This window comes from Phodopus roborovskii, unplaced genomic scaffold, assembly GCF_943737965.1.
Source record: "Phodopus roborovskii unplaced genomic scaffold, PHOROB, whole genome shotgun sequence".
Classification (NCBI taxonomy): Eukaryota; Metazoa; Chordata; class Mammalia; order Rodentia; family Cricetidae; genus Phodopus; species Phodopus roborovskii.
The window spans coordinates 567,131-592,078 of NW_026125708.1; the positions used below are offsets into that span (position 1 = coordinate 567,131).

Here is a 24,948-nt window from a genome sequence, read left to right on the forward strand (position 1 = left end):
AGTCAATGAGCTAATATCAAATAAGAAATAAGCAAGCTTGTAAAACAGAAAATGGACAAAGGTTTAAAAAACATCTGAAAAAGAAAAATAACTGCCTTAATCTAGAGACAGGAGAGAAGCCCTAGTCCCTACTTCACATGACCTGTCAGGTCTACATGACCCCAACTGGATGACATTCCCCTACATATGGAATTGGGGTGGGGGGATGGGAAGGTGGTTAGAGTGCATGTGAGAGGGCAGAGAGGGTAAAAGGGAGGGAAGAAGGGAGGGAGTGAGGGAGGTTGGGAAGGAGAGAGGGAGGGAGTGAGGGAGGGGGAACTAGGATCAACATGTAAAATAATAAATTAAATTTTAAAAAAAGTGCTTTGACTCCAAAATTTAAGTTCAAGGACAAGTTACTGGGAAAAAGGATTTCTATTTTTGTTTCCACAGAAAATGAAAAGATGTGTATTCCTTCCAGACTAATGTGGTTTGATCAAGCCAGACCACCAGAAACAGAGTACCAGGTGATCCTACATTCAAAACAGCTGGACAAAGCAGCCTGACAGACTACAGCCAGGATTTCTGAATCTTCTTCGAATCCCCCATGACAGCGCCCCTTACCAGCAGGAAGTAGTTTGGAAAGAAAAACGCCCAAATTCCCAAATATTGTCTATAAATGTTTGTTTTCATTTAAATGGACTTGGTTATATAAAATTTAAAAAAAAGAAAAAAGAAAAATAGCTCAGAAACATGAAAATGTAACAGCTTCAGGGCAATCATAGAATGCATATTAAAAGAACAATATATCACATCTTCCATTAGACCAATATATTACACTGAACTAGTAAATAAATGGATGAAAGTCATCTTTATAAGCTTTATAGAGTGATTTGTTTTACCTATATTTGGATTCATTCAAGCAGTGACTAAATGTTTCATTGATTATCATCACTGTTAGGACTCTCATTGAGCAAAAACACTGGCATAATTATATGCTGATAACTTTCATGCAGCATACCTTAACTGAAATATCAAAAATCATATAACATGAAGATGGTCACATAAATTATGATTTATCTAGAGATGAATATTATGTATCTATTAAAATGTGATGTAGAGTCACAGGAAATGAGGTTGAAAGATTTATTAAATATTTTAATGTAGCTGATAGGGCAGTATCGATATGACAGCATAATTCAAACATGGTTTTGCAAGTTTATGTATGTATGAACCTTTACTTTCTTTTTTACTGCTGTTTAACACAGAACCTAAATTTTAGGAACCTGATATGTGTATCATTTATTACCTAGTCATCTTAAGTTATTTAACTTCTCTGAATCTAATTATGCCAACATGCACAAAGAGTATACCAATTCAAATATAATTATAATAGTCAACTAGTAAATATAAGTACTTCTCTAGCATTAATTCTCTTCCCTCTCTCTTAAGGACCTGTTTATTTTAACAAGAGAATTTCCCTACTGGGATCAATTTTGTCTCTGAAGACATCTTTCATGTTGACTATAGAAGTATTTTGTTGTCATAACTATAGGAGAGGGAATGGTATATAATAGAGAAAGGCCAGGGATTCCATTAAACATGTCATTCATATAATATACAGGGCAATTTCTGCAACCAAGAAGTATTGGCCCAAACTGCCAAAATAAAGTCATAGTTGAAAAACAAACTGGCTTTATTAAAACTGACTAAGAGTGGCAAATGATTACTAAATGTGGGTGGGCTCCAAATAATTTTACCTCAGATTGAGTTTCTGAATATACTTTGAAAAAGTTCAATAGAACGAGGAAACAGAATGCATACTCTGTTAATGTTTGTTGGATATATATGTGTGTGTGTGTGTGCGTGTGTGTGTGTGTGTGAATGAATCTATTTATCCATCCATTCACCCATCCACCCATACATCCAACACTTCAGATAGCAGTAAAGTAAGCTTTATTCCTGGAGACAGCTTCATTGCTATCTCTTGTTTAGTTAGATATCATTGCTGCCAAGCATTCATAATACATGAGATTAAAGGATATTTCTACTTAGGTAACCCCTTCTCACACTTCAGAGAAAGCAGAGGTCCTTAGAAGAACATATCTTTAATTTTCTATCTTCTCACTGTCATCAACACTCATAAACTCAACTTGCCTCATCCCCAGTTTTTACTTCAGGAGACAGAAACCTCTACTTGTACCCTCAACAATGTGTGATCTCTTCCTGGCTCTTGGAGGACCTTCTTCCATCATTTGCCACTTCTGTACATTACCACTTCTCTGCAGTATTCAAACTTACTGAACTCTCTTACCCGGACCATTCCCCTGACCTGAGATTATATACTTTTTCAAATATTTACTCCACAACCTGGTTCACTTTGACTGCTCATCTTTTAATTGCCCCTTAATGTGGTTCATGGCCATACCTCTTCTCTTTAAGAATGCTTTTAAATATTATTATTTATTATTATTATATATTATTATTATTATAGATGTCTTGCCTGCATGTTTGTCTGTGCATTATATGTGTACCATGTCAAAAGACCAGATGAAGACATCAGACCCCCAGGACTGGAGTTAGACATCTGTCTGAGCCTCCATGTGAGAGCCAGAAATCCAACCTGGATCTTTTGGAATAACAGCAGGTTCTCTTTACTGCTGAATCATTTCTCCAGCTCTAAATAATTTTACAATAATCACCACTAACCTATTTGCCAGCTCCAAAGGACACTTTTAATCCTCACTTTCACTTTTCATCAGTATTGCAACAATTACCTAGTCCTTTTCCAACAATGTCTTTTCCATTCCCTTCTACTTTCTCTTCCACTCTGAGCCTTGCCCTGTGTCTTGTCCTGGATCCCAATAAATTTTTGTACTGTTCACAATTGCTCTCTGGGTGCTCTTGTGCTTCCATGAACATAGACTCACCACAGCAGTTCCATCCATTCTCACTTCCTGCACTCCAGCCTCATCTACTCTTTTCTATACCAACTTATCTAGTTAGTCAATGATGCTATGGACAACTCACAAGCATCTTAAACATTTCAAAAGTATCACCACTTGACTCTTCTGTTATAATTTCTTATGTAAAATAATGGTAATGCCTAAGCCAGAAATACGTACAACATTCCAATATCTCCCTGTCTCCAATTTCACATCCATTTACTCACCAAGGTTTCCTAATTACACCTCCTTATATCTCTTTGATCTCTCTCTTCTGCTTACTGCCAATGCCTTAGCCTAGAGTTTTATGACTCTTTCTGATTACTCTGTAGCCTCCTAATTGCTTCTTCTGCTTCTAGTCACTCCTTTCTTAAATCTGTTTACTCTGGTATATGTAGGGTGATCTTTCTTAACTCAAATTTAACTGTCCCCTTCCTCAGTTTAAAAAATCTTAATGACTTCTCATTGTTTTGATGACCAAGTTCAAATTAAAGTTCTTGATTAGCAGAGGTACTCTAAAATCTGGTCACTGCTTACAACCTCCAGTCCCTATTTCCCTGTATGGCTCCAATCACCTCATACTACTATGCTGAGTCTCTGCTCTTAGATCTTTATTTCTTTGACTTCTCAATACCTCATACTTTTCTGCCTCTTTGATCTCTCATTCTTATACTTATCCAGGGTTTCTATGACAAGCAGGTCACATCCCCATTTGTGGTAGAGGCTACTCATTGCTCATCCTAACATCCATCCTCTCTTGCTTCTTTAATAGAGGTCATTGTATTTTAGCTGAATACCTATGCCTACATTTCTTAGCCTCTCTTGTCATGAAGTAAGGCCATAGAATTGTTTTAAATAATGTAATATAAATGGAAATGATGCAAACAACCTTTTGAATTGTGCTGTTGTTCGTTGCAAAGAAGCTGTATATGTTCCATTATGCCTCTTTCCCCTTTCTGTCTAGATGGCAAAAAGGACAGATGGAACGCTAACTAGAACTTAGATAATGAATCCATGTAATGAGGATGGTGAGGTGTTCTATCATGGGCTGTTGCCTCTAGTTTTCTAAACAAGACAAAAATGAATTCTGCCTTATTTGAACCATTTAATTTACAATACCTATTTATTAAAAAAAGACTTTAATGTGGGGAGGTTTCTGGTAGCTCAATCTGCTCTTCTGACTTTCAGGATTTTCCTCATGAATTAAATTGTTGTGAGAGAACTTCTGTACCCAAGTGTACATGCTGACAAGTATGGTCCCAGCATTTAATAGGATGAGGCAGGAGAATCAAGTGCTCAGGCCACCCTGAACTATATCATCTTATATTTCACCCACAGTAAAGACTGAAAATGAAGAGGAAGATGAAGACAAATAGAAGATACAAAGGAGGAGGTGATGGTGATGGAGAAATAACCACAATTTTTCCGTGTACTTCTATAGAATCCAGTGCTCACTTTCGTTATGATATTTAGAACATTATATCCCAAGTACTAGTTTATACAAAATTTCCTAGGCCTTCATATTCATTTCCTGACATTACAGACTTCCCACTCAAGCATGTGTAAAAGCTGGGGTGGAATGGGGCATTAGACAAGAAGCTGTAGCTCAGTAACAATTTTTGCAATGAATAGATGAATCCTGGCTACCAAGCCCAATAACACATTACATAACAGACACCTCTTTACTATGTGTCCAACTGGAATAGGAAAGCGAGTGTATCACACAAAGGCTCCTGAGTCTGGCTTGAGTCAGGCTCAGTTGTGTTGAAGCTTTGCTACTCATCAGCTATGTGAACAACCAACCCTAGGTAAGGCATGAGGCTTCAGTTGCAAAACAAGTATAATGACTACCACATAGAGTTGTGGCCATGAATGACATTATGAGCATAGAGTGAAACATACTAGGCTATGTTTATATGGTAATTATCATAATTATTAACAATACTAAAAAGAACTTACATCTACCTTTACTTGGGTAAAGACAGAGAAAGAAAGAAACGTTTGTTGTCAGGGAGAAAGATCAAAGGAAAAAAGAAATGGGGTGGCTGAAATGAGTGTGTGGTACATAGAACAGGGGACACAGACTCAGGGGCTCGCCAACGTCTCTGCCACATAAAATGATCTTTTTTGTCCCTCCACTCTTTACACAAACTATCTACATCTCATTGACAACAGCACTTCTTTAGAGCTTGCTTTTCTTTAGGAAGCAGTGCCACGTTGACTGAGACGGATCAGGAACCTTCTGAGACCCACACTACCAATATACCATAAGCAAGCCTCAGAGAAGATAAATGGGAAGTTTAAAGCTGTATTCTCTTGAAATGAATGTAACTGCGTATGTGACCACTCTGGAGTTAAAACGTGGACTGTATAACCCCAAAGTCATCACTGATTGCAACATCCTTCCCAAAGCTGGTCTGCAGATGCAAACCATGGAGCCAAACTTTAATGTGGAAATTTTGGCAATTCCTGTGGTAAGAGAAGTGATTTACCTCTTTCTGTTCTGTGGGCTCTCTAAAGACCTCACTTTGTGTATTTTTTCACGGTTTTATTTACTGTGGGAGACAGGATTTCATTCTGTAGCTGAGGCTGTCCTGGAATTCATTATATGTAGCTCAGGATGGCCTATAACTTACAGCATTCCTCTTGCCTCAGCTTTCAGAGTACTGGAATTAGTTGTGTTCTGTGCAGCCCACATCTTTCTAAGGATGAATTTTAGAAGAGAAAATAAGCAAACAGTTACTTGGCTTATTCCACTATTGACCCTTTACTGTTCAACATGCCAACCATACTTATGTTTCAGGGCCACTGTAATTGGTTTTTTAGTATTCATAGATCTATTCTTCTCTAAGATAGCTACCATGGCTTATACACTTACTCTACTGAGATCGCCATCTAAATTTCCCATTGTGAAAGGCCTTCTTCCAAGTATCATATAAATATCAATCTTTACCTTGCTTTATTTTTTCAGAGTGTTTACTATCATTTGATAAATACATCTAATTGGTCTTTCCCCAGGAGAATATAGGACTCATTGTAAAAGACTTTTGTTTTGTGTATAGAGTATTCCCAGTACCTAGAATTTTGATTACTATATAGTACAACTTTAGTAAGCATTTATTGAATGAATATCATGGGGGGGGCGCTTCAGAAGAGGACTACAACCTACAGACTTTAGTTGTGGGATTGAGAAGGAAAACTTTGGGAGACTCCATAGTTTCTCTTAAGAGAGGGGTAAAGAAAGAGGATGAATGCAAGAGCTCCCACTCGTTTTTATTTAGAAAACACTTCATTGGTTTCTGTAATAAAGAGCCCCAAATCCCTTGATTTACTGTTGGCAGCCAAATTTTAATGAGAAAACTTTTATAGATGCAAAGGGAATTGGAGAGGCACAAGAAAAGAACCCCAGCCTGCACTGCTTAATTCTACCATTGACTATCCATGAAAGGACTTATTCTAACCTGATTCTGATAATACACCTTCTAACATCATTGTAATGGGATGGTGACAGCGATAGCAGGGAAAGATAGAAATCATGATTCTAGCTTTTGCTCAAACAAGTGACTAAAATATCGCTTTGATAGTACAAACTGCTCCCAAGGTCAGTATCTGTCTGTCTTCATAGGAAACCTCTATACAATGTATACATGTTAGGCACAGTTCTAAGTACTTTATGTATATTAATTTACTTAGTGCCTCTTCTCAATTTCTTTTCTCTCCAAAGAAAACATGGGTTTTAAATGCATAATTAATTAACTACTACATTATGGTCAGCACAGAATTAATCCACCTATCCTTCCTGTCTGACAGTATTGAAAGTGGAGAGAATGGTTGGAAATAGAAGTGAGAATTATCACTAGACTTAGACAGGGCATTGGTCTGTGTTTTCCCTTCTCTGGACTCTGGGGTCTCTTATGTAGCTGAAATAGTAAGTAGGCATTCTTAACTAACAGAAAGACTAGATCAACTTGGAGAGAAGACTGCAGCGGGGATTTGAGGCCAAGGGCTTGGCTGGGAATAAAGTGTGTATTTTTCAAGGCCACCTGATAATAAGTAGCAAGGCCATGTTATGAACTCAGAAGTGTCTGACTTCAAGGCTAACACTCTTTCTACTATATAAGAAGGAACATTGAAAATTTAACAAATAATACCTGGAATAGGAAAAGGGTCTGGTAGAGCTTCTTTTCCCATGCACCAAAACTCAACAATCTATAGGACTGATTGATTTCCCTCTGTAAACTAGGTAAGAATACACATGCTCTTGAAGCCACTGAGAGTAGTATAGGAAACCAATCTCAGAAAGTAGTAAGAATGGAATCTGGAGCCAAAAATAGTGCTTATTTGTGGATACAGGGTTAGTACTGAAGGAAATAGCCACTGAGTTGAGTCCTCAATATCTGGTCTAAAAGAAATCAATGTCCAAGACTATATTCTATTCTGATAACTGTTGGCTGTTGCCTGGGGTTGGAGTCAGATGAATAATTCTAGGACATCCCTCTTCTTTCAAAAGGTTTTCAGGACTAAAACTGGGTAATAACACTTGGGTTTTGAGGAACAGCCAGAAATGGATTACCTTCAATGAAATGAGGGTTCATGAACTACTTGTCTAAGTTTGGTGATGCATTTCTCCTATCGCAGATTCTTCTCCATCATATATTTAGGTTTTAAAAATGAAGCTTGATGTAAGATGGTCATTTTCAAATTGTTGAAAACCAAGAGATCAAATTCAACTCTTGCAAATCTTCACAGAGCTGAACAATTATGGAGAATCACCCCAGATGGGGCTTCCAAGTTGCATATATCACATTGTAACAGAACAAAATAACAAAGAAAGAAAAGAAAAGCAACAACAACAAAAAAAACTACCTTGACTTTCTATCAATCAAAGCTATAATATTTGGCTCTGATGAATCTCAGCTTTCCACCAACTCTCCATTTATACCCTGGCTGATACTAGATTGAGCTTTTCTAGGATCTGGTTATGTTAGCAGAAACTATATTTCAAACTGCGTTAGAAACAAAGCTGGCAATGGGGTCAAAAATAATAGGCTCTTAGCATTTGGCACAAACCACTTTAAACATCAAGTGTGTCACCAAGTTTGCTTGGAGTATGTACAGAACTTTGAAAATGTCACGTCTGTTGTAAACAAGAGCCAACTTTTAAAAGAGAGCTGTCATTAAGACTGTCTTTTGACTCAGCAACACATAGTCTTTAAGACTTTTTAGATATAATATCATATAATGCTATTTAGTCCTATTTATACATTGTACTTATGGAAAAACTAATATCCAAAGAGGAGATATGACTTGCCCAAGGCTCCAAAACTAGTACAAGGTAAAATTGTGATGAAAGCCCGAGTTCTAAGGCCCAATATGATATTGTTTCCCTTAAAGGACAGCATCTAAAGAAGAAAATAGCCATTGTCTTCCATTAACTATCTAGGTCTATAATCCATGCTCTGATTGTCTATTCATTTTCCTGGTTGGTTGCCTCAGAATGAGAACACCAAGGGAATGAAAGAATGCAGTCAGACCCTGCTAAGAACGTTCTGACTGGAAATGATAATGATGTGTTTTCTACTAAGAATGGATCGGTAGATAGCAAGTGGAGTGCTTCTTTTGGACCAGTATAGGACGATTTAGGCTGGGAAGTGAAGAGCTTCTTTACCACAAGGAAACATAAGTAAATGAGGGTCTAAGGACCTCTAAGACAAGCTTATTTTATGACAATGAATATTAAGGGTAAATGATTATATGAGAATGTCACCAGTAAGATCACGTTCATTTCCTGTCCATACTATAAAATACTGGTAGGAGAGGGCATGGAGATGGGCAATGTGCTATACACAAAGCACTCATCACCTTTATCATATTGAATCCTCTTAATAACTCTGAGGTAGGGCTAATCATTAGTCTCCTTTTTAAAAAGAGGCAAACAGCCCAGGGAGATAAACTGACTTGCTCAAGACCACCCAGCTAGCAAAGGATACAATTAGGAGTACGCTCCAGTGCTGTCTGGTTCTAAAGTTAGTTTTCCATTCTTTTCATTGCATTCTCATCACTAGAGATAGTTAAAAATCCTATATAGGTAACTTGGATACTTACTGGGTTCTTTGCCTTAATCCAAAGAAGTAGCAGTGACCCAGTCATCAGTCACAAAATCTCAGAGAACAGAAATAAACCCCACAATCTCTCAGTGCTCTTTCACTGATCCCTAGCCTCTAAAACTCTTATTGGCACAATTGCCTGACTGCAGAAAGTCAGGCTGTTCCAAGTCTGGCTGCCAGAGTCACCATCTGGCCCTCTAGCCTACTGACCCTAGTCTTACTATATCGTCTAGACTTTGACCGGAGACTTCTGAGCACTCCAAACCAATGGCAGAGGAAGAGATAAATTCTACGAAACAATCACTGTCTCCTGAGGAAAATGGTCTATATGATCTTGGAAATTTTTTTTTAAGATCTTTTAGGGGTACGGGTGTAGCTCAGCAGTGGATAGAGAGCTTATCTAGCAGTTCACAAGTGCATGGCCCTTGGATTCATCCCCAGCACTTCGAATAACAACATAGGTAAGTGAGCAACCCCTTTTAAAACATTTGATTCTTTATTTGTTCTATTTATGTATGTTTCCACCTGGACATGCAAACTAGATATCAACAACAATAACAAAAAAAACAGATAATTGATTTTGATAACTCAAAAAAAATTCCTTAGCCTTTCTATGTCTCCATTACCTACCAGTAAAATGGGAGAACACATCATAAAGTTGTTGGAAGGACTAAATAGGATGTTGAATATCAAAGGTTTAGCATATAGTAAGTCCTCATTAAATGCTATCTATCGTTTTTGACTGCTGGAATGGCTGTAGTGCCCGTTGGAAAAAGGAAAGGGGGAGGAGAATGTACTGTTACCTTTTGCTGAATCTTCAGAGACCTATTAGGGTGACCAGAATCGAAAGACGGACTCATAATGAGCATTTCAGGTCTCTGAACACTGGGGGCAAATGTCACTCCCAAATGCACCCTGTAATTCACATGCCATCTCATCAGGTTTGGACATGCTTATTCACCTGCAATAAGTCTCAAAATTGCTCCAAAGGCTAAGAGAACCCAGCTTCTGGAGAATATATGAAGCCAGAAATGAAATATCAAAACTGTATCTTTAAAGATTCACTATGAGTAATGAACACTTCTGAAATTTCTCAATCTTAATAATTCTCTGCTCAGAGATATTTTTCTTCAGGTTACACTTTGATCTTAATATTCATACTTACTGATATTTTTCTGAAGATTCATTTGAAAATGTTTGCCAAATTCTCAGCTAACTACATATTAGATTCTGAAAATGTCCTAACATGTACAAACTAATAAAAATGTTATTTTTAATAACTTTTTAGCTTAACCTTATCATTTGGGAAATTAAATACAATGAAGCACAGACTTGGCTTAATTAGATTCTCTCACCCTCTCTATACCCTTATGTTACACACACACACACACACACACACACACACTCTCTCTCTCTTACTATAAATGAATATGTAGATGAGTGAAGATAGGTAAATTTCAAAATATAAATATAAAAACAATATTTACTGTAAAATGCATTATAATTTGAATTCATCACTTATATTTCAAATTAATCTATGTATCTACATGTGTGTCCATCATTTATCATTCTACAAAGAGGGAAACACATTTTTCTGTTCCCTTGCTGCCCTCTGGTGGCAGAGTCAAATTGACAGAAGCCACATTTTTAGAAAGTTGCAGCAGACCAAGGCTGTGGTCTGGGTCCTCTGGGCTGCTTGATTGGGTGTCAGAAAAAAATACATAAATCACAGTTGTTTTTTAAAAGGGACTCTTGTTTGCCTCCTAAAATCCATCATGTTGCTACAACATCAATCTTTTTTTTTCCTGGATAAGCTCCTATTTGGACATTTGGGAACATAGGCAGTATTTGAGTTCTCACAAACTTTGTATTGAAAACAATCCAGTTTTCTCTGGCCAGTTTACAAGAAGAATTGCCTTCAGTCATCTGAAATACGGACTGTATCCTTCAGGTTTCCAATTCCTTCAACCATGGCTTCTAACCATTCATCTTTAGAGACAGTAAAAATCCACTTTGACACATGTTAGTAGTAGATTTCCTAATAACCTTGAAAATTATTTCTTTCCCAGAAAACTATACTAAGACCATGAAGCAACATTGTGCATAACTGAAAGCAATTACCCACCCACTAGAAAGGAAATATTGGACCACAGCTGTAGCTCAGTGGCACAGCAGTCATAGGACATGCTATGTTACATTCCCTGTGTTACATTCCCAATACTAAAAATATGCATAAAGAAAGTGGAATAATTGGAATATACACTTTAGCAGAACAGAGGGAACTCAAGGAAAGTAACAACAGCTAAGTCAGTATCAGTGATACAAAGACAAGCACTACTGACTACTGTTCTTAATATTTCACTTGAAAATAAGTCTCCATTCCTTGAGATGTAGTCTTAAGCTGACAGAACTAGATTTGTCTGAGTTATGCCACTTAACACACTCAGTATCTGTGTTCCCTTAACTAGAAAATCAATAATACGCATCATTTCAGAGTCAGAATGGGGACTAGATGAGCTAAGAGTACAGTGCACTTCACTGCCCTCAGCCTGATTCCAGGTTCACTGCACAAAAATCTAAGTCTGAGGAAGTTGACCAACTGGTTTCTAGCACTAACACAGTGTGATTGGGAGCAATAAATGAGGAAAGTGCTAAAGTCTGGTCGTGTGGCTGACAAATGCGTTTTCCAAGTACACTTGAGATAATAGATAGGCAAAGATTCAAGGCTGGTACCTGAGCTCTTTTATAAAGTACTTGTGAAGAAGCATGGGATGTGAGGTTCCAAAGACAAGGAGTAGGAATAAAGTTGGAGCAAAGTACTTTGCAAAGAGAAGGGGTTTTGTGTGAAACAAAGTGCCTGGGTCAGAATATCTTTAAAGTCACTTTCTGGTCCTGATCTTCAAATGGATCCATCCCATAGTCTACTTCCTTAAGAAAAATGCAATTCTATCCTTAGAACTAAGTCACTAAGAACAGCCTTCCCAGATTGCCTCTCTCTTTTCCTGTAATTCCTAGCAGCTTCTTAAAACAAAATGCTCAGAAAACAAAAACCAACCTTCCTCTGTCAATCCAAATTATATTTGCATCTCACACCAGCAGTGTCAGGTTTGGGCACCCAGATACACACTATTCCATGAGCTGAAGAGACTAGGAACTCCAGAATGACAGTGCTGTTCTAGGGGATCAGTATAGGGGAGAACTTCCTTTCCCCCATTACTTATCTGCTCTCCTACTTAGAAATTTAGAGATGATTCAAATTACTTAAAACAAACAGTGCTAAGACATATCTAGCAATGGACTCCTTTAACCAACAGCTGCCTTATCCATTTAAGTTTTATTTACAGACTATCAGGATATTCTTAAAAAGAGGCTGATCAAGAAACTTAAAACCAGGGCGTTTAAGCCCTTTGTATTAAAGAGCAAGTGTAAGTGGAAAAAATACCACAGAAATTATAATATATGTCAACTGAAAAATCATATCCCATTAGCTGAACAACTTGGCAGGAACATATAATCCCTAGTACTTGCAGGGCAGCCTCAGCTCTCACATATATTATCTCTTTTAATCCTCACAACTTGTCTATGTAGTTACACCTACATAAGGTCCATAATTTCTGGAACAACCTCACACATCACTTTTCTCTTTCTCAAAAAGGGCAATTTGATAAATGCATAATAAACTGGGAGTTCATTTTTATCCACATAGCATGTCTCACATGAAGTAAATTTATAAATCAGAAAAGATTCTTGGTCATCACACTGTATTTTGACAACATAGCCAATACAAATCTTTAGTATGACACAATGGTCAGAATTACAATCATGTAATATACATCTAAAATCTAGTAAGGCATAACACCATCACTCCATCGCTGAGTACCAGCAAGCAGAAATGACCTATTGGAGCCTGAGGATAACAGATAACCAACCAGTCCTTTAAATGTTCTTCACATAATGCTACAATATATAGTTTGGGATCCTGACCAACCATGCAGCAAAATAGTTTTATAAATCCCATTGGGATTAAGGTCATGAGCCAACCTTTTTGGTAAAATTGAAGTTGGTCTTTTATCTTTACATTTTTTATAGTAAAAAGTAAAGTTTATTTTGATTTTTTTCTTATTTTACATATTGATCACAGTTACCCCTCCCTTCCACCCTCTCATGCCCCGCAACCACCCTCCCATCCCACCCCTCTCACTCCACAGGTAGGGTGATGCCTTCCAGGAGGAGTCATCAAAACCTGTCAAGTCATTTGGAGTAGGGACTACGCCCACCCTCCTGCCTCTAGGTTAAGGGAGGGGTACAGAACTGAAGAGAGAATTATCAATAGAGGAAATCAAAAAGGCTGAAAGACACTTAAGAAAGTGCTCAACATCCTTAGCTATCAGGGAAATGCAAATCAAAACAACTTTGAGATACCATCTCACTCCTGCCAGAATGGCTAAAATTAGAAACACCAATGACAACTTATCTTTACATTTTATAGAATAAATTTTACAGCAATGTGTGAGGTATTTTGTGGGTTTTGTTGTTTTTATTTTTGCAGATGGTATTTCTCTGTGTAGCCCCGGACATTCCTGAAACTTGCTATGTCAACCAGGGTGGTTTCATACTCACAGTGCCTCTGCCTCCCGAATGCTGGGAATAAAGGTGTGCACCAATGCCACCCAGACAGAAATTTGGGAGTTTTGACTGATAACAGACTGAACATGCCGTCGTCATTCCTGTGTCCACTCACAAATGAATAAGAACATTTAAAGTGGATGAAGACAAGAAAAACAACAAGCATTTCCATGGCTCCCTTCTGCCTGGAGCTAAACTCTTCACTCAAACAAGATTCATCAGTTCAACATCAAATGTTAAAATTAGGATAGTGTATCAGTCATTTTTGTTGCTATGATAAAAATGCCATGACTAAGGCAACTTAAAGAAGAAAGAGAATATTTGGGTTTATGGTTCCTGAAGGAGAGTCCACAATGGTAGGGAAGTATGGCAACAAACAGCAGTAATGGTGGCAGGGTCAGGAAGCAGAAGGATCATATTTCTTTCTTTTTTAAAAAAAAATGAATATATTTAATTTAAATTTGCAACAAGCTTGTTTTAAACTCCCCCCCTCCTCCTCCCTTGTACCCCTCCCAACTCCCATCCCATCCCCTTCCTGCTCCCCAGGGAGGGTGAGGCCTTCCATGGGGGATCTTCAAAGTCTGTCACATTATTTGGAGTAGGGTCTAGGCCCTTCCCTGTGTTTCTAGGCTGAGAGAGTAACCCTCTATGTGGAATGGGCTCCCAAAGTTCATTCGTATGCTAGAGATAAATACTGATCCACTACCAGAGGCCCCATAGACTGCCTAGTCCTCCCAACTAACGCCAAATTCAGGGGTCTGCGTAAGTCCTATGCTGGTTTCCCAGCTATCAGACTGGAGTCCATGAGCTCCCCCTTGTTCAGGCCAGCTGTCTCTGTGGGTTTCTCCATCCTGGTCTTAACCCCTTTGCTCATCACTCCTCCCTCTCAGCAACTGGATCCATATTTCTATTCACCGGCAGGAAGCAGCGAGAGCAGAGCAAACTATGAGAGAGGCAAGTGGGACAAAGCTATAAATTCTTAGAGCTGGCTGACAGTGATGTCCTCCCTTCAGCAAGGCTCCAACACCTAAAGCTTCCAGAGCTTCCCCAAATAGTACCCCCAAAATGGGACCAAGTATTCAAATATCTGGACCTATAGGAGACATCTTTCATTCAAACTACACAGACATCTTCTAACACAAATCTTCAACATGTGGATGACCCTGTGGCAACTCTATTCTCAAATATCCTTGGTCTTTTAATCTCTAATAGGTATTCCCACCACTTTTTAAGCACTCATTTTCAAGAACTCAAAAAAGTCCCTGAAGTAGCCTAGTGTACATAGGATTTAATGTTTCCAAACCTGCTCATTCTGTGAGCCTGGACAAGTCACTAGAGTACACCTTCAATTCCCTAATGTGGACTTAGGTGTAAATGCCCCCAATAATGCCTGGCAGACAGTAGGAAAGTAAACGATAAATTACAATCCCTGTGGAGGTTTCATGTAAACAGCTTTTGTTTCTCTCTTACAAATGCTGAGGAGAGTAAAATACAGTTCCACAGAAGTCCATGCTTGGTTTGTTTTGTTTTAATTAAGAAACAGCACATCTAGTTTTCAAAGAGGCTGTCCTATTTTATATTCCCATTTGAAATGTGTGACACATTTGAGCGTCTGTGTACCCTTGTCACCATTTTGCGTTGTCACTATTTTGTATTTTAGCCATTCTGGTAAACATACAGTGTTATCTCATTGGGGTCTTAATTTGTATTTCCCTACTGGTTAGTTATTCAGAACAACTTATAATCTCTTACTTGTCATGTGTACATACTGTTCATGGCTTTACCCAGTTTCATAACCAGAATATTTGATTCTTTGTGGTTGGCTTTGCAAATCCTCTATATATTCTAGATATGAACCCTTTGTCACTTGATAGCAACTTTGATAAAAATCCAAACTATTGATTTTTTTTCCCTTTCTAGATTGCATTTTGAGTTTCACACTGAAAAACCCTTCAAAAAGTTCAAGGGCCTGAAGACTTTCTTCTATGCAGTTTCCCCAAAGTTTACCTGCAACTGAATACTCCGTTCTTTTTTTTGCTGATTTTGCATCTTTTTATACTATCCATTTGGAGTTAACTTTTGCACATACTATGAAATTTAAGTTGAGATTTTCCTTCATTATGAGTGTATGTGCAATTTCCCACAGCATTTATTGAAAAGATTATTCTGCTTTCTTTAAAATCCCTTTGCCATTCTTGGAAATTGAATTTGGGGCCTGAGTTATGTAAGACAACTGTCAGCTACTTTTGTATCTTTTCAAAAATAATTTATTCAACATTTGTGGGATTACTTGCACATTCTTTATTATGTTCCACTGGTCTGTTTCTATCCATCTTCTAATTGTATATTGTCATAGGTACTATGCATTAATATTCTCTAACTTGGAATATAAGATCTTTATGCTTAGATTATAGAACTATTCTTGCTGTGTGAGCTGTTCTTCAAACTTCAGCCTAAATACAGCCTCTTTTATATAAGGCTGACTGTAGCACTTCTTTACTGGTAAGCAAGCTTTCCTAGCAATGGCAGAATAAAATTCACATGCTCCAAGCTAATCAACTAGGTAGTCAATTGTTTTTCAGCCTTGATCCTTGTCTGCCTCCAATTTAATTTGCTACTCTTATTTACACTTCATCTTCTAATAACACACTATCAGGTCTTGGGCCTGTGTTCATATTGGGCTATCTGCTTGAAGTTCGTTTTCCCTGTTTCTCTTTTTGTTCAATTTTAAAATCTGTGATGACAAATTTTAAGTGTAAGGCAAATTAGATTAAGGAGTTTCTAGAGGTATTAGTGAGGGTTGGAGTAAAAGTGTTACCAGAAGAGGTTATTCTGAGAGTCTAAGTAGACCACCTAAGGAAGATATACCCTCAATGTGGAAGAGCCCATCTGATCTGTTGAGGCTATGAAAATGCACAACACTAATTTCAAAACAAAAATTTTCTTCTGATGCTTGGACATCAGGACTATCAGCCCACTGACCTCTGCATCCCTACTCTTAAATTGGGGTACCACCTACAGCAGAATCTCTTTGTCTATAGCCTCTCTTTTTAAGATGACTTATACTATTGGCTTCCCTGGTTCTGAGGCCTCTGCAATTTGGCTGAGTCATACTACTTGAATCCTGGGGTCCATAGCCCATGGGTAGACTGTGCTGCTACTTCTTTGCTACCATAAACACATCGTCCAATTCCCCAAATAGTTCTCCTCTATAGTATCTACATATTGTAACATATTGTTTCTATCCTCTCTAGAAAGCACTGATTAAAACTGTACATAAAATAAGTTTGACATCTACTTCCTAACAACTCAATAATTACAAGGTGCCTTGCATAGATCCCAAATTGCCACTACACATGATGACTGCTGATGCAATAGTACCCAATTAAGTACTTTTATTCATAGTCAGAATATGTCGTATTAACACTTTTTAGTGGACACATATTACACATATGTATGGTACAGTATTGTAATCCAATACATACACACAGTGCATAAATAACAAATAGTATTTCCATCTCCTTATATACTTATTGTTTCTTTATGATAAGACCCACAAATTCTTCTCTTTCAACACACTGTATATGGTATAGTCACCCTTATTGTGCCATGGAAGACTGAAATTCACTTCTACCTAACTGCATTTTGGCATCCATTATCTTTGCCACTTCCCAAAATGATAGCCTCGGACCTGTGGCTTTCAAATGGGTGTCTAGAATCCTCTTCAAGTTTCTGATGACAAAAATAGGAAAGGCTATTAAATGTTTTTGAGGTAACACAGACAACATGTCAAAACACACTAGTTGTCTCCTCATGCATTCTCCTATTCTGTTAAGTCTTAGTTGAAATGTGGTGGACTTTGCCTTCCTGAGACAACACAATCATATATGCCTTTTATCCCAGCAGTTGGGAGGCTAAGCAGATGAAGCGCAAATTCAAGGCCATCTTAGGCTACGTAGCAAGATTGTGGCTTAAAAAAGAAACAAGGACTACTTTCACTTCTCTTATCAATGAGTAAGATTGTGAGATTGAATATTAGAAAATTGAATGTAATGAAAATTATTTCTAACTCCCAGATCAGAACCTATTTCTATTTCATTCTGTCTTTTATTCTGTTCAACTACTAGAATGTCAATGATGAATGACTACTGGTATGAAAGCAGGATATTAAGCTTCTCAGAGCACTAAGCAAAAACAAACAAACAAACAAAACAACAACAACAACAACAAAACAAAGAATTCTGATTATATTAAGTCATCAAGTCATCTTAGTTGGGTTATTTTATAACCAAGAAATTAACCAAGAGATAAACATCACAACATCACTTATATTAGAGCCACGTCTATGTGTAGCATCTCAGCACCCACTTGGACTTGAGCTATGGACAGGGTCAGAGTGTACTGGCCTCCACAATCCAAATAAAATTCTTTTAAAATAATGTTTCCCATGTAGGACACTGTCTGTTAGAAAGTTCTTACAAATTTAAGATGTTCGTGGCAAGTACACAATTTATAATAGGAAGTATTTTTTTCTCTCAACTATATCACCAGGTTCATTTTTTTGTGTCCATTATTTTACCCCTTTCATTTGACCAAATTATAATGTTTGCTAATTTATAAGTTATATACAATATCAAATACTCTACCTTAAAGCATTTTAGATTGAGATGTAATTTAAAATAAGTATACTGATTTATTTATGGTTTTGGAAGGGGGTTCAAAATCCCCTTGTTATCCTAAAATATGGGACTTGAGGAAACAGCAGACCTTCTGCTGCCCACTGTAACTGAAGTAGGACATAAAAGAATTTTCTGACTGTCTTCTAAAGTATGTTATGTAAGTTAAATCCAGAGGAACCCAAAGAAAAAAGGTACACACACACACACACACACACACACACACACACACACACACACACACACACAAACACACAAAGAAAAGAAAAGAGAAGAAAAGAAACCTGAACAAACAGGCCTGCCTCCAGGCTATTAGTACTCCATCAGACCCTGATCTCCTGTAGTCATATTTCTCCAGAACTATATACTCCATCACATAGTACAAGTTTACCTATTTTTCCCAGGGGGCATTATTCTAGAGTGTTATCAATCATAATGTCTTATAAAACTTACATAAATATGTTTACTTTTCTCTTATTAATCTGCCACTTGATTAGGGAATATCAGTCACAGAGTTGGTATTACGTGAGGAGCCATACCTCTTCTAATCTATAGTTTCATTGTATATGTGTCACCTTCTTCCTTATAGTTTTTCTCGGCTTAAATGTATCACCACACTGCAATGTCTTAGAAATAGTCAGTGGCTTTTTCCTGTTTAATATTCCCAGAATTTACATAATAATAAAACAGTAAATATTCAAGAACAGTTGCTTAATAGATGGAATGCTAAGTGTTAGATTTAATGTTAAACATAATTGTGGTCAAGTTTAGTGGTGCAGACCTGTAATCTCAGATACTTGGGAGGCTGAGGCAGGAGGATCAAAAATTCAAGATCTTTATGGGCTACAGAGTGAGTTCAAGGTTGATCTGGACATCTTAGTAAGATTCTGACTGAAAAATACAAAGTAAAAATAGGGTTTGAGGATAGATCAATGGTCAAATATTTGCTTATCATGTACAAGGGCCTGGTTTTAATTTTTTAGATCTTCAAAACACACGTCATTGTGGCACAATGGTATTTCTTTTCGCTGTCAACTTGAACCAAATAATAAGGCACACAACATTATGTCTATGATCCAAACAGTCTGGAAGCTAAGTCAGGAGGATGATGAGTTATGGGTGGATCTACATTTCACAGTGAGTGCCAGGATAGCCAAGCCTTATATGGCATGTTTTGCTTTAAAAAAAAATCAGAAGACAAAGAGGAGGAGGAGAAGGAAGAAGGAGGAGAAATAGGAGGAGGAGCAGCAAGAGGAAAAGAAAAAGCAGGAGAGAGAGAGAGAGAGAGAAATGGAGTGGAGGCAGGCAGACAGGCAGATAGGCAGCCAGGGCATGTGGAGGGGAGATATTAAGGATAGGAAATGATTACCTTGCCGAAGTGTTCAATCAGGATTTCCACCACAATGTTCTGGAATTTGATGTTCATCATAGCAGCCACAGTGTCCTCTTGAGCTCTCATCAGGGTTGGCCCAAAGATCACCCCCATATTGGAAGGTGTCATAAGATTCTCTTTGCTGTGCTCACACACACTGCCAGGAGAAAAAGAAAATGATGAAAAAGATTCATTTTTCTAATAACTAGGCATATGCTGGGTGCTAAAGGAGATAAGAGACACCAAAAAAGTAAAAAAGGAGAGCCCTAAAGTACACATGGAAGGAAAAAAAAAACACAATGGAGAAAACTAGCAAGTAACACAAGATAATGTATGACTAGGAGCCAAGTGAGAGAGGAGTTAACTCAGCAACCCTGATAGAGTTAGGAGACAGATGTGGAGGTGGCAAAGGGTATCGAGAGGTAGGAGAAAGGTCTAAATATGCACAAGGCAAGGGGAACAGTAGGTCTAATGAACAGCAAAGGTGGCCAAGAAGTATTGTAGTGAGATATTCACCCCACCCGCACCTGTTGCACTGACCACGCCCATTGGGGCATGGGGACAGGTGTGGGCATGACCTGAGGAGACTAGGTCTGGAGTCCCAGACCCCAGCTTGCTCTCTTACTTCCTGTTCAGAGACAGAGAGAATCTGGAGGCATCCTTGGGATGGGAACCTGTAGTGGTCATGTTTCTGGTGTAAGTGATTTCTCCCTGAATAAACATCCATCAGCCTATTGTTTTCCAGATTCTTATTTACCACACATTATCTAGTGTCAGAAGTGGGCAACAGGTGTGGCATGGTGGCTATCTCATTACAAAGTATAACTCAGAGTTGGAGGGCTTTCCTAGCACTCCACTTTTTTTTTCCTTAAGAAGCAACAGTGATTAAGTGTGCCAACTAGTCATTCTAGTGAGGAATCTAGCCATTCTAGTCCCGCTATTAAAAAAAAAAAACCTGAAAGGACCAAAAAGGATACTATGGTTGACCACCCCTTAACCATCTTCTTCATCTTATAAAACAAAGAAGATGGACAAAGCATCTTCATGGAACCATAATTGTTGAGCTAGGGAGTAGGTCCTGCAATCTGACTGTCAGATCTCTGCTCACTCTGGGTAAATTCACACCACTGGTTACCCATTGCTTATAGGAGAAGGCAAAGTGTCTTTAGAGAGGGCAGTTTAAGTCATCTATAATTTGTACCCTATTTCTAATTCCTATGTATAGCCTAGGTTCTAAAGTTGACCCCAGTTTGGATTCCAACCACGCCCTCACAAGCTATGCAACAGGGGATTTTAATTCCATTCTCTCTGAGCTTCAGTTTTCCTACTTGTGTAAGTAGTGTCTATGTTAGAGCAGTAGAAAATAAATTCTGTGGCATTGCTTCTGCATGGTAATACCCAATGCTCTTGTCTTTCTGTAGGCACTTCTAACATTTAACAAGTGTTACACCAAACTGCTTAGTTTAGCATTTCCTGGATCCAACACGGTTATTGCAGACAGAATTCCTTATCTTTTTCTCATGTCAATCCTTTCCCTTGAATGTCCCCTATCCCATATCTAAAGAATGACTAATGGTTCTTGGCTATTTCCTTAGGTGACATATATCTCCTTTCAGGTGGCTGCATCTCCCTGTCTTCTCATCTTTTTAAGCAAAAGACTTTCTGTCTTTGTTAGCTGAAAACAAAGAAGAATGACTGTAGAAGTAAAGGCAGCATTCTGGAAGGCAGCCTTCCTTTTGGGTGTGAGAAAGACAATGGATTCCTGTTCTCCCTCTTTTGTAAAATCATCTTTTCAGTTTTTCATCTTTCTTTAAAATATAAAATATAATTATACCATTTCCATCTCCCCTTTCCTCCCATGCCCTACTTACCCCTTTCAAATTCATGTCCTCTTTCTCTTTTATTATTCTTGCTATGTATAAGCATATGCATAAATATATAAATAAAACCTGCTGAGTCCATTTAGTGTGGCTTTGTGTTTATATGATTTCACTCTGACCACTTGGTACTGTCCTTATTTTAACTGATACTACTGGCAAGGAGAATGCATTGCAATTTTCAGTTTAATTATCTGCTTCTTCTACTAGGTGGTAAACAACTTCTAACTGTGTTCCTGGCACACAACAGTTACTAATTAATTATTTTTATAGAACTGAACTCCACTCTTTTAAACTACTAGAGGCAGGCAAATGAAAGGCATGCAGCCCTTTGGCCAGTCTGGCTGTGGGGGTGTAGAGGTTACAATAAGGTGCAGGCCAGCTGCCCACTCAAAATACTAATACCCAAACCTGTCCAAGCCAAAGGCCCTGAGAGACTGACCCATCAACAAGCAAGTTCTTGACACTAAGTAGGTAATTAAGGGGGACAGAATCCTTAGACCAATCTTTATAATAAAGTCTCTTAAGCTCTTAACAAAGGCTGGGTGCCATTCAGATGGTAATGAGCTGCCAGCATTCAGGCCTTTGATATTTCTGGATGCTGATCAGTCCCTTTCAACAGTTTAAATGCCTCTGCAATTAACCTTTATTCTTTAGTGACAGAATTTGTTCAGTTATTAAAATAGAAAAGAATCTCTATGCTGCCACCAAGTGATCTGGAATGGTTAAACCACGGTGGACTAGGCAAGAACCCTCATCTCCTTTTATGAGCTTTGAAGGGACCTGAGATTGGTTCAACACCACAGTAGTTAGCTGAACATTCACAACTGCAAATGAAGGGTATTTGATTCTGAGGCCTGAGCTGAACCACCCAGGCAGGGTAAATGCTCAGTAATGTCAGCTTGGAAAGTCAGGTTATTCAAACCTGCATGTGTTGGTGTTCAAATGCTACTATTGTTCCACTACATCTTACTGCCTTCTTCTGTAGTTCTTTTTGGGAAACAGAAGCTTCTACAGGAGGATTTCTTTAGCTGCATGTACTTCTATTTCTCTGAGGGAGCTCCCTATTTTCTCTACTATATTCACCTTTCGCCACACAATTATTTTTATTTACAAGCTCTTTACAATAAATTTAATCTTTAAAAAGGGAGGTATAAATCACAGTTCAACTTGTATATTAATAAGAAGAAGAGTGAAATGAACTGCCAACATGGTAAACAGCAAATTATGTAGAGGTTTACAGTATTATTTCTAATCCATAAGGACTAGAACAAATGAATACAACTTCAGCATCAAAAATAAAAATAAAAAGTTTAGGTAATCCAACATAACTTCAGACTGTCCTCTAAATATTTGTGCTCATACCCATAGACAAATACTAGTCTTAGCCTGATCAGATAATCCCCTCTTTTCAGGAAATGGAATGAATGCAGAGATCTATGACTACAAAAAGTGCTGAGAATAAATGACAGTTAAGGGCTAAGCCCTAAACAAAACATCAATACCATCCTGCTAAGGTTCAAGGACTACTGGGAAAGAGGAGTGGAAAGAAGGTAAGAGTCAAAAGACAGAGAAAAGTGCTGTGAAACACTACCTTCTGGGCAATCACAAACTCATAACTACTGGGAACAACTGAATGGGGTCTGCTCAAGAAGGATCCTGTCACTGTCAGACAAAAATGGAGGAGGGGGGATAAAGGGGTCCTATCTGTCACTGATTAACTATTTGCTTCTGACAGATTTAGGAAGAGAGGAAGACATTGTCAATGGTTGTGCACCCACTATTGACCCCAGCAAGTTCCAATAGATAGTCCCAGTCTAAAACTTATACATATAGCCCTGGTTAACTAAGTAGGCTGTAAAGCAAACCCAAAAGTCATTACTCTGGGAAAGGGACTGGTATGTGGAGGGGATGGGGGAAGATGATAGGCATATGCAAAAGACGAAAGGCTGTAAAGAGAAAATAATCAGAATATATTACAAACATGTATGAAAATGTCAAAGAACTAACTTAATATAAAATTAAAACAAAAAACGAGTACTTGAAGGAGGTGATGCTCTCCACTGTAGAGGATAACATCTCTCATGGTATAGATTTGAAGAAATAAATTGTTTCAAGGAGCAAAGAGGTCATGCAATTGAGGTATATTGGCCTGGAGCATGTGTCTAATCCCTTTAAACAAGCACACATTCTCTAACCCACTATGGTATCATTCAATGTTTATTTCTTGCTTTATGAAATGACCTTCATCCTCTCTAATCTAATCATTACAGAAGAGAGGATGGAAAGAGGGTAAGGACCAGAGGGGATATATAACAACAAGGAAAAGGTATCCTCCTGACAAAACTGGGCAATTGTACATATGAACTCACAATGTTTGTGACATCACACACAAGAACTGGATATACCAAATTCCAACATGGAGAAGGCAGTTGGATGTGAAATCCCACTTCTCAATAAGGAGCTGTCAGCTGCTAGAAGATGAAGGTTAAATTCTTTTAAGAGAGTATAGGCCCTAATAAGTTGACCATAATCCAGTGGAAGGTCACACATCTATGAATATTTGAGCAGCAAAAAAAAAAAAAATGGACTCGATGGATTAGAACAAAAGACAGGAAATTGTGGCAGGGGGAGGAGAGGTGGTCTGGGTGGAGTTATGGGGGGCGTGAATATGATCCAAACACACTGCATGAAATTCTCAAAAAAACTAATACAAGAATCCCAAAAGACTCCCAGAGTCTGTGGCAAGTCAACAATTTGTACTACTTCAAAGAAGGAACCACTACTAAACTCTAGCGTAGCAGGCTGGGTGTGGTCAAATTCACTTATTTCTTGAAATCCAGATGTTAATGTGAATTACTTAAAATTTAAAATTTGGGAGCTAAACTGTCTTTCTGCCAAAAATACTCTAAGACAAAAAGAACATATTTGCACTCTGAATTCTACCCGCAGGCTATTCAGTTGAGTGAGACTTCTGGGTTACAAAGATAGCTGGCAGAAGGATTGAGCTATTTATGTGAACTTGTGAGTATCATCCAGCTTTAGGGTTCAGTGACTCTAAGAACTCAATGTACTCTGACTTCTAAATAAGGAGGCCACTTCCAATCATATCCCTGGTTCTATTACTAATGTACTGTGTGGCTTTGTGCCTATCTTTTTCCCATCCCTAAGAATCCGTTCTGTCATGTGTAAGGTGAAAAAGTTATTAGGTGATCGAAAGTGTATTTTAGTCTGCCAGGAAATGAATCTAAGAAAATCCTGCTCTTGAAAACAATGAGAAAGAGAGCGCCACACATTACATATCTCCTGAACCATCAATTATGTATACTCTCCCCATTCTAAACACACACACACACACACACACAC

General features: G+C 38.1%; 1 protein-coding gene across 1 annotated transcript in view; it reads right to left on the bottom strand.

Annotated features, from left to right (window-relative positions):
* Nucleotides 1-24,948, bottom strand: part of Ophn1 (oligophrenin 1) — a 333,577-nt gene that overhangs the window by 33,628 nt on the left and 275,001 nt on the right. The window contains exon 19 of the mRNA XM_051178493.1: nucleotides 19,703-19,862. Coding sequence (XP_051034450.1) covers nucleotides 19,703-19,862 — 160 coding nt within the window. The remainder of the gene's footprint in view (nucleotides 1-19,702; nucleotides 19,863-24,948) is intronic.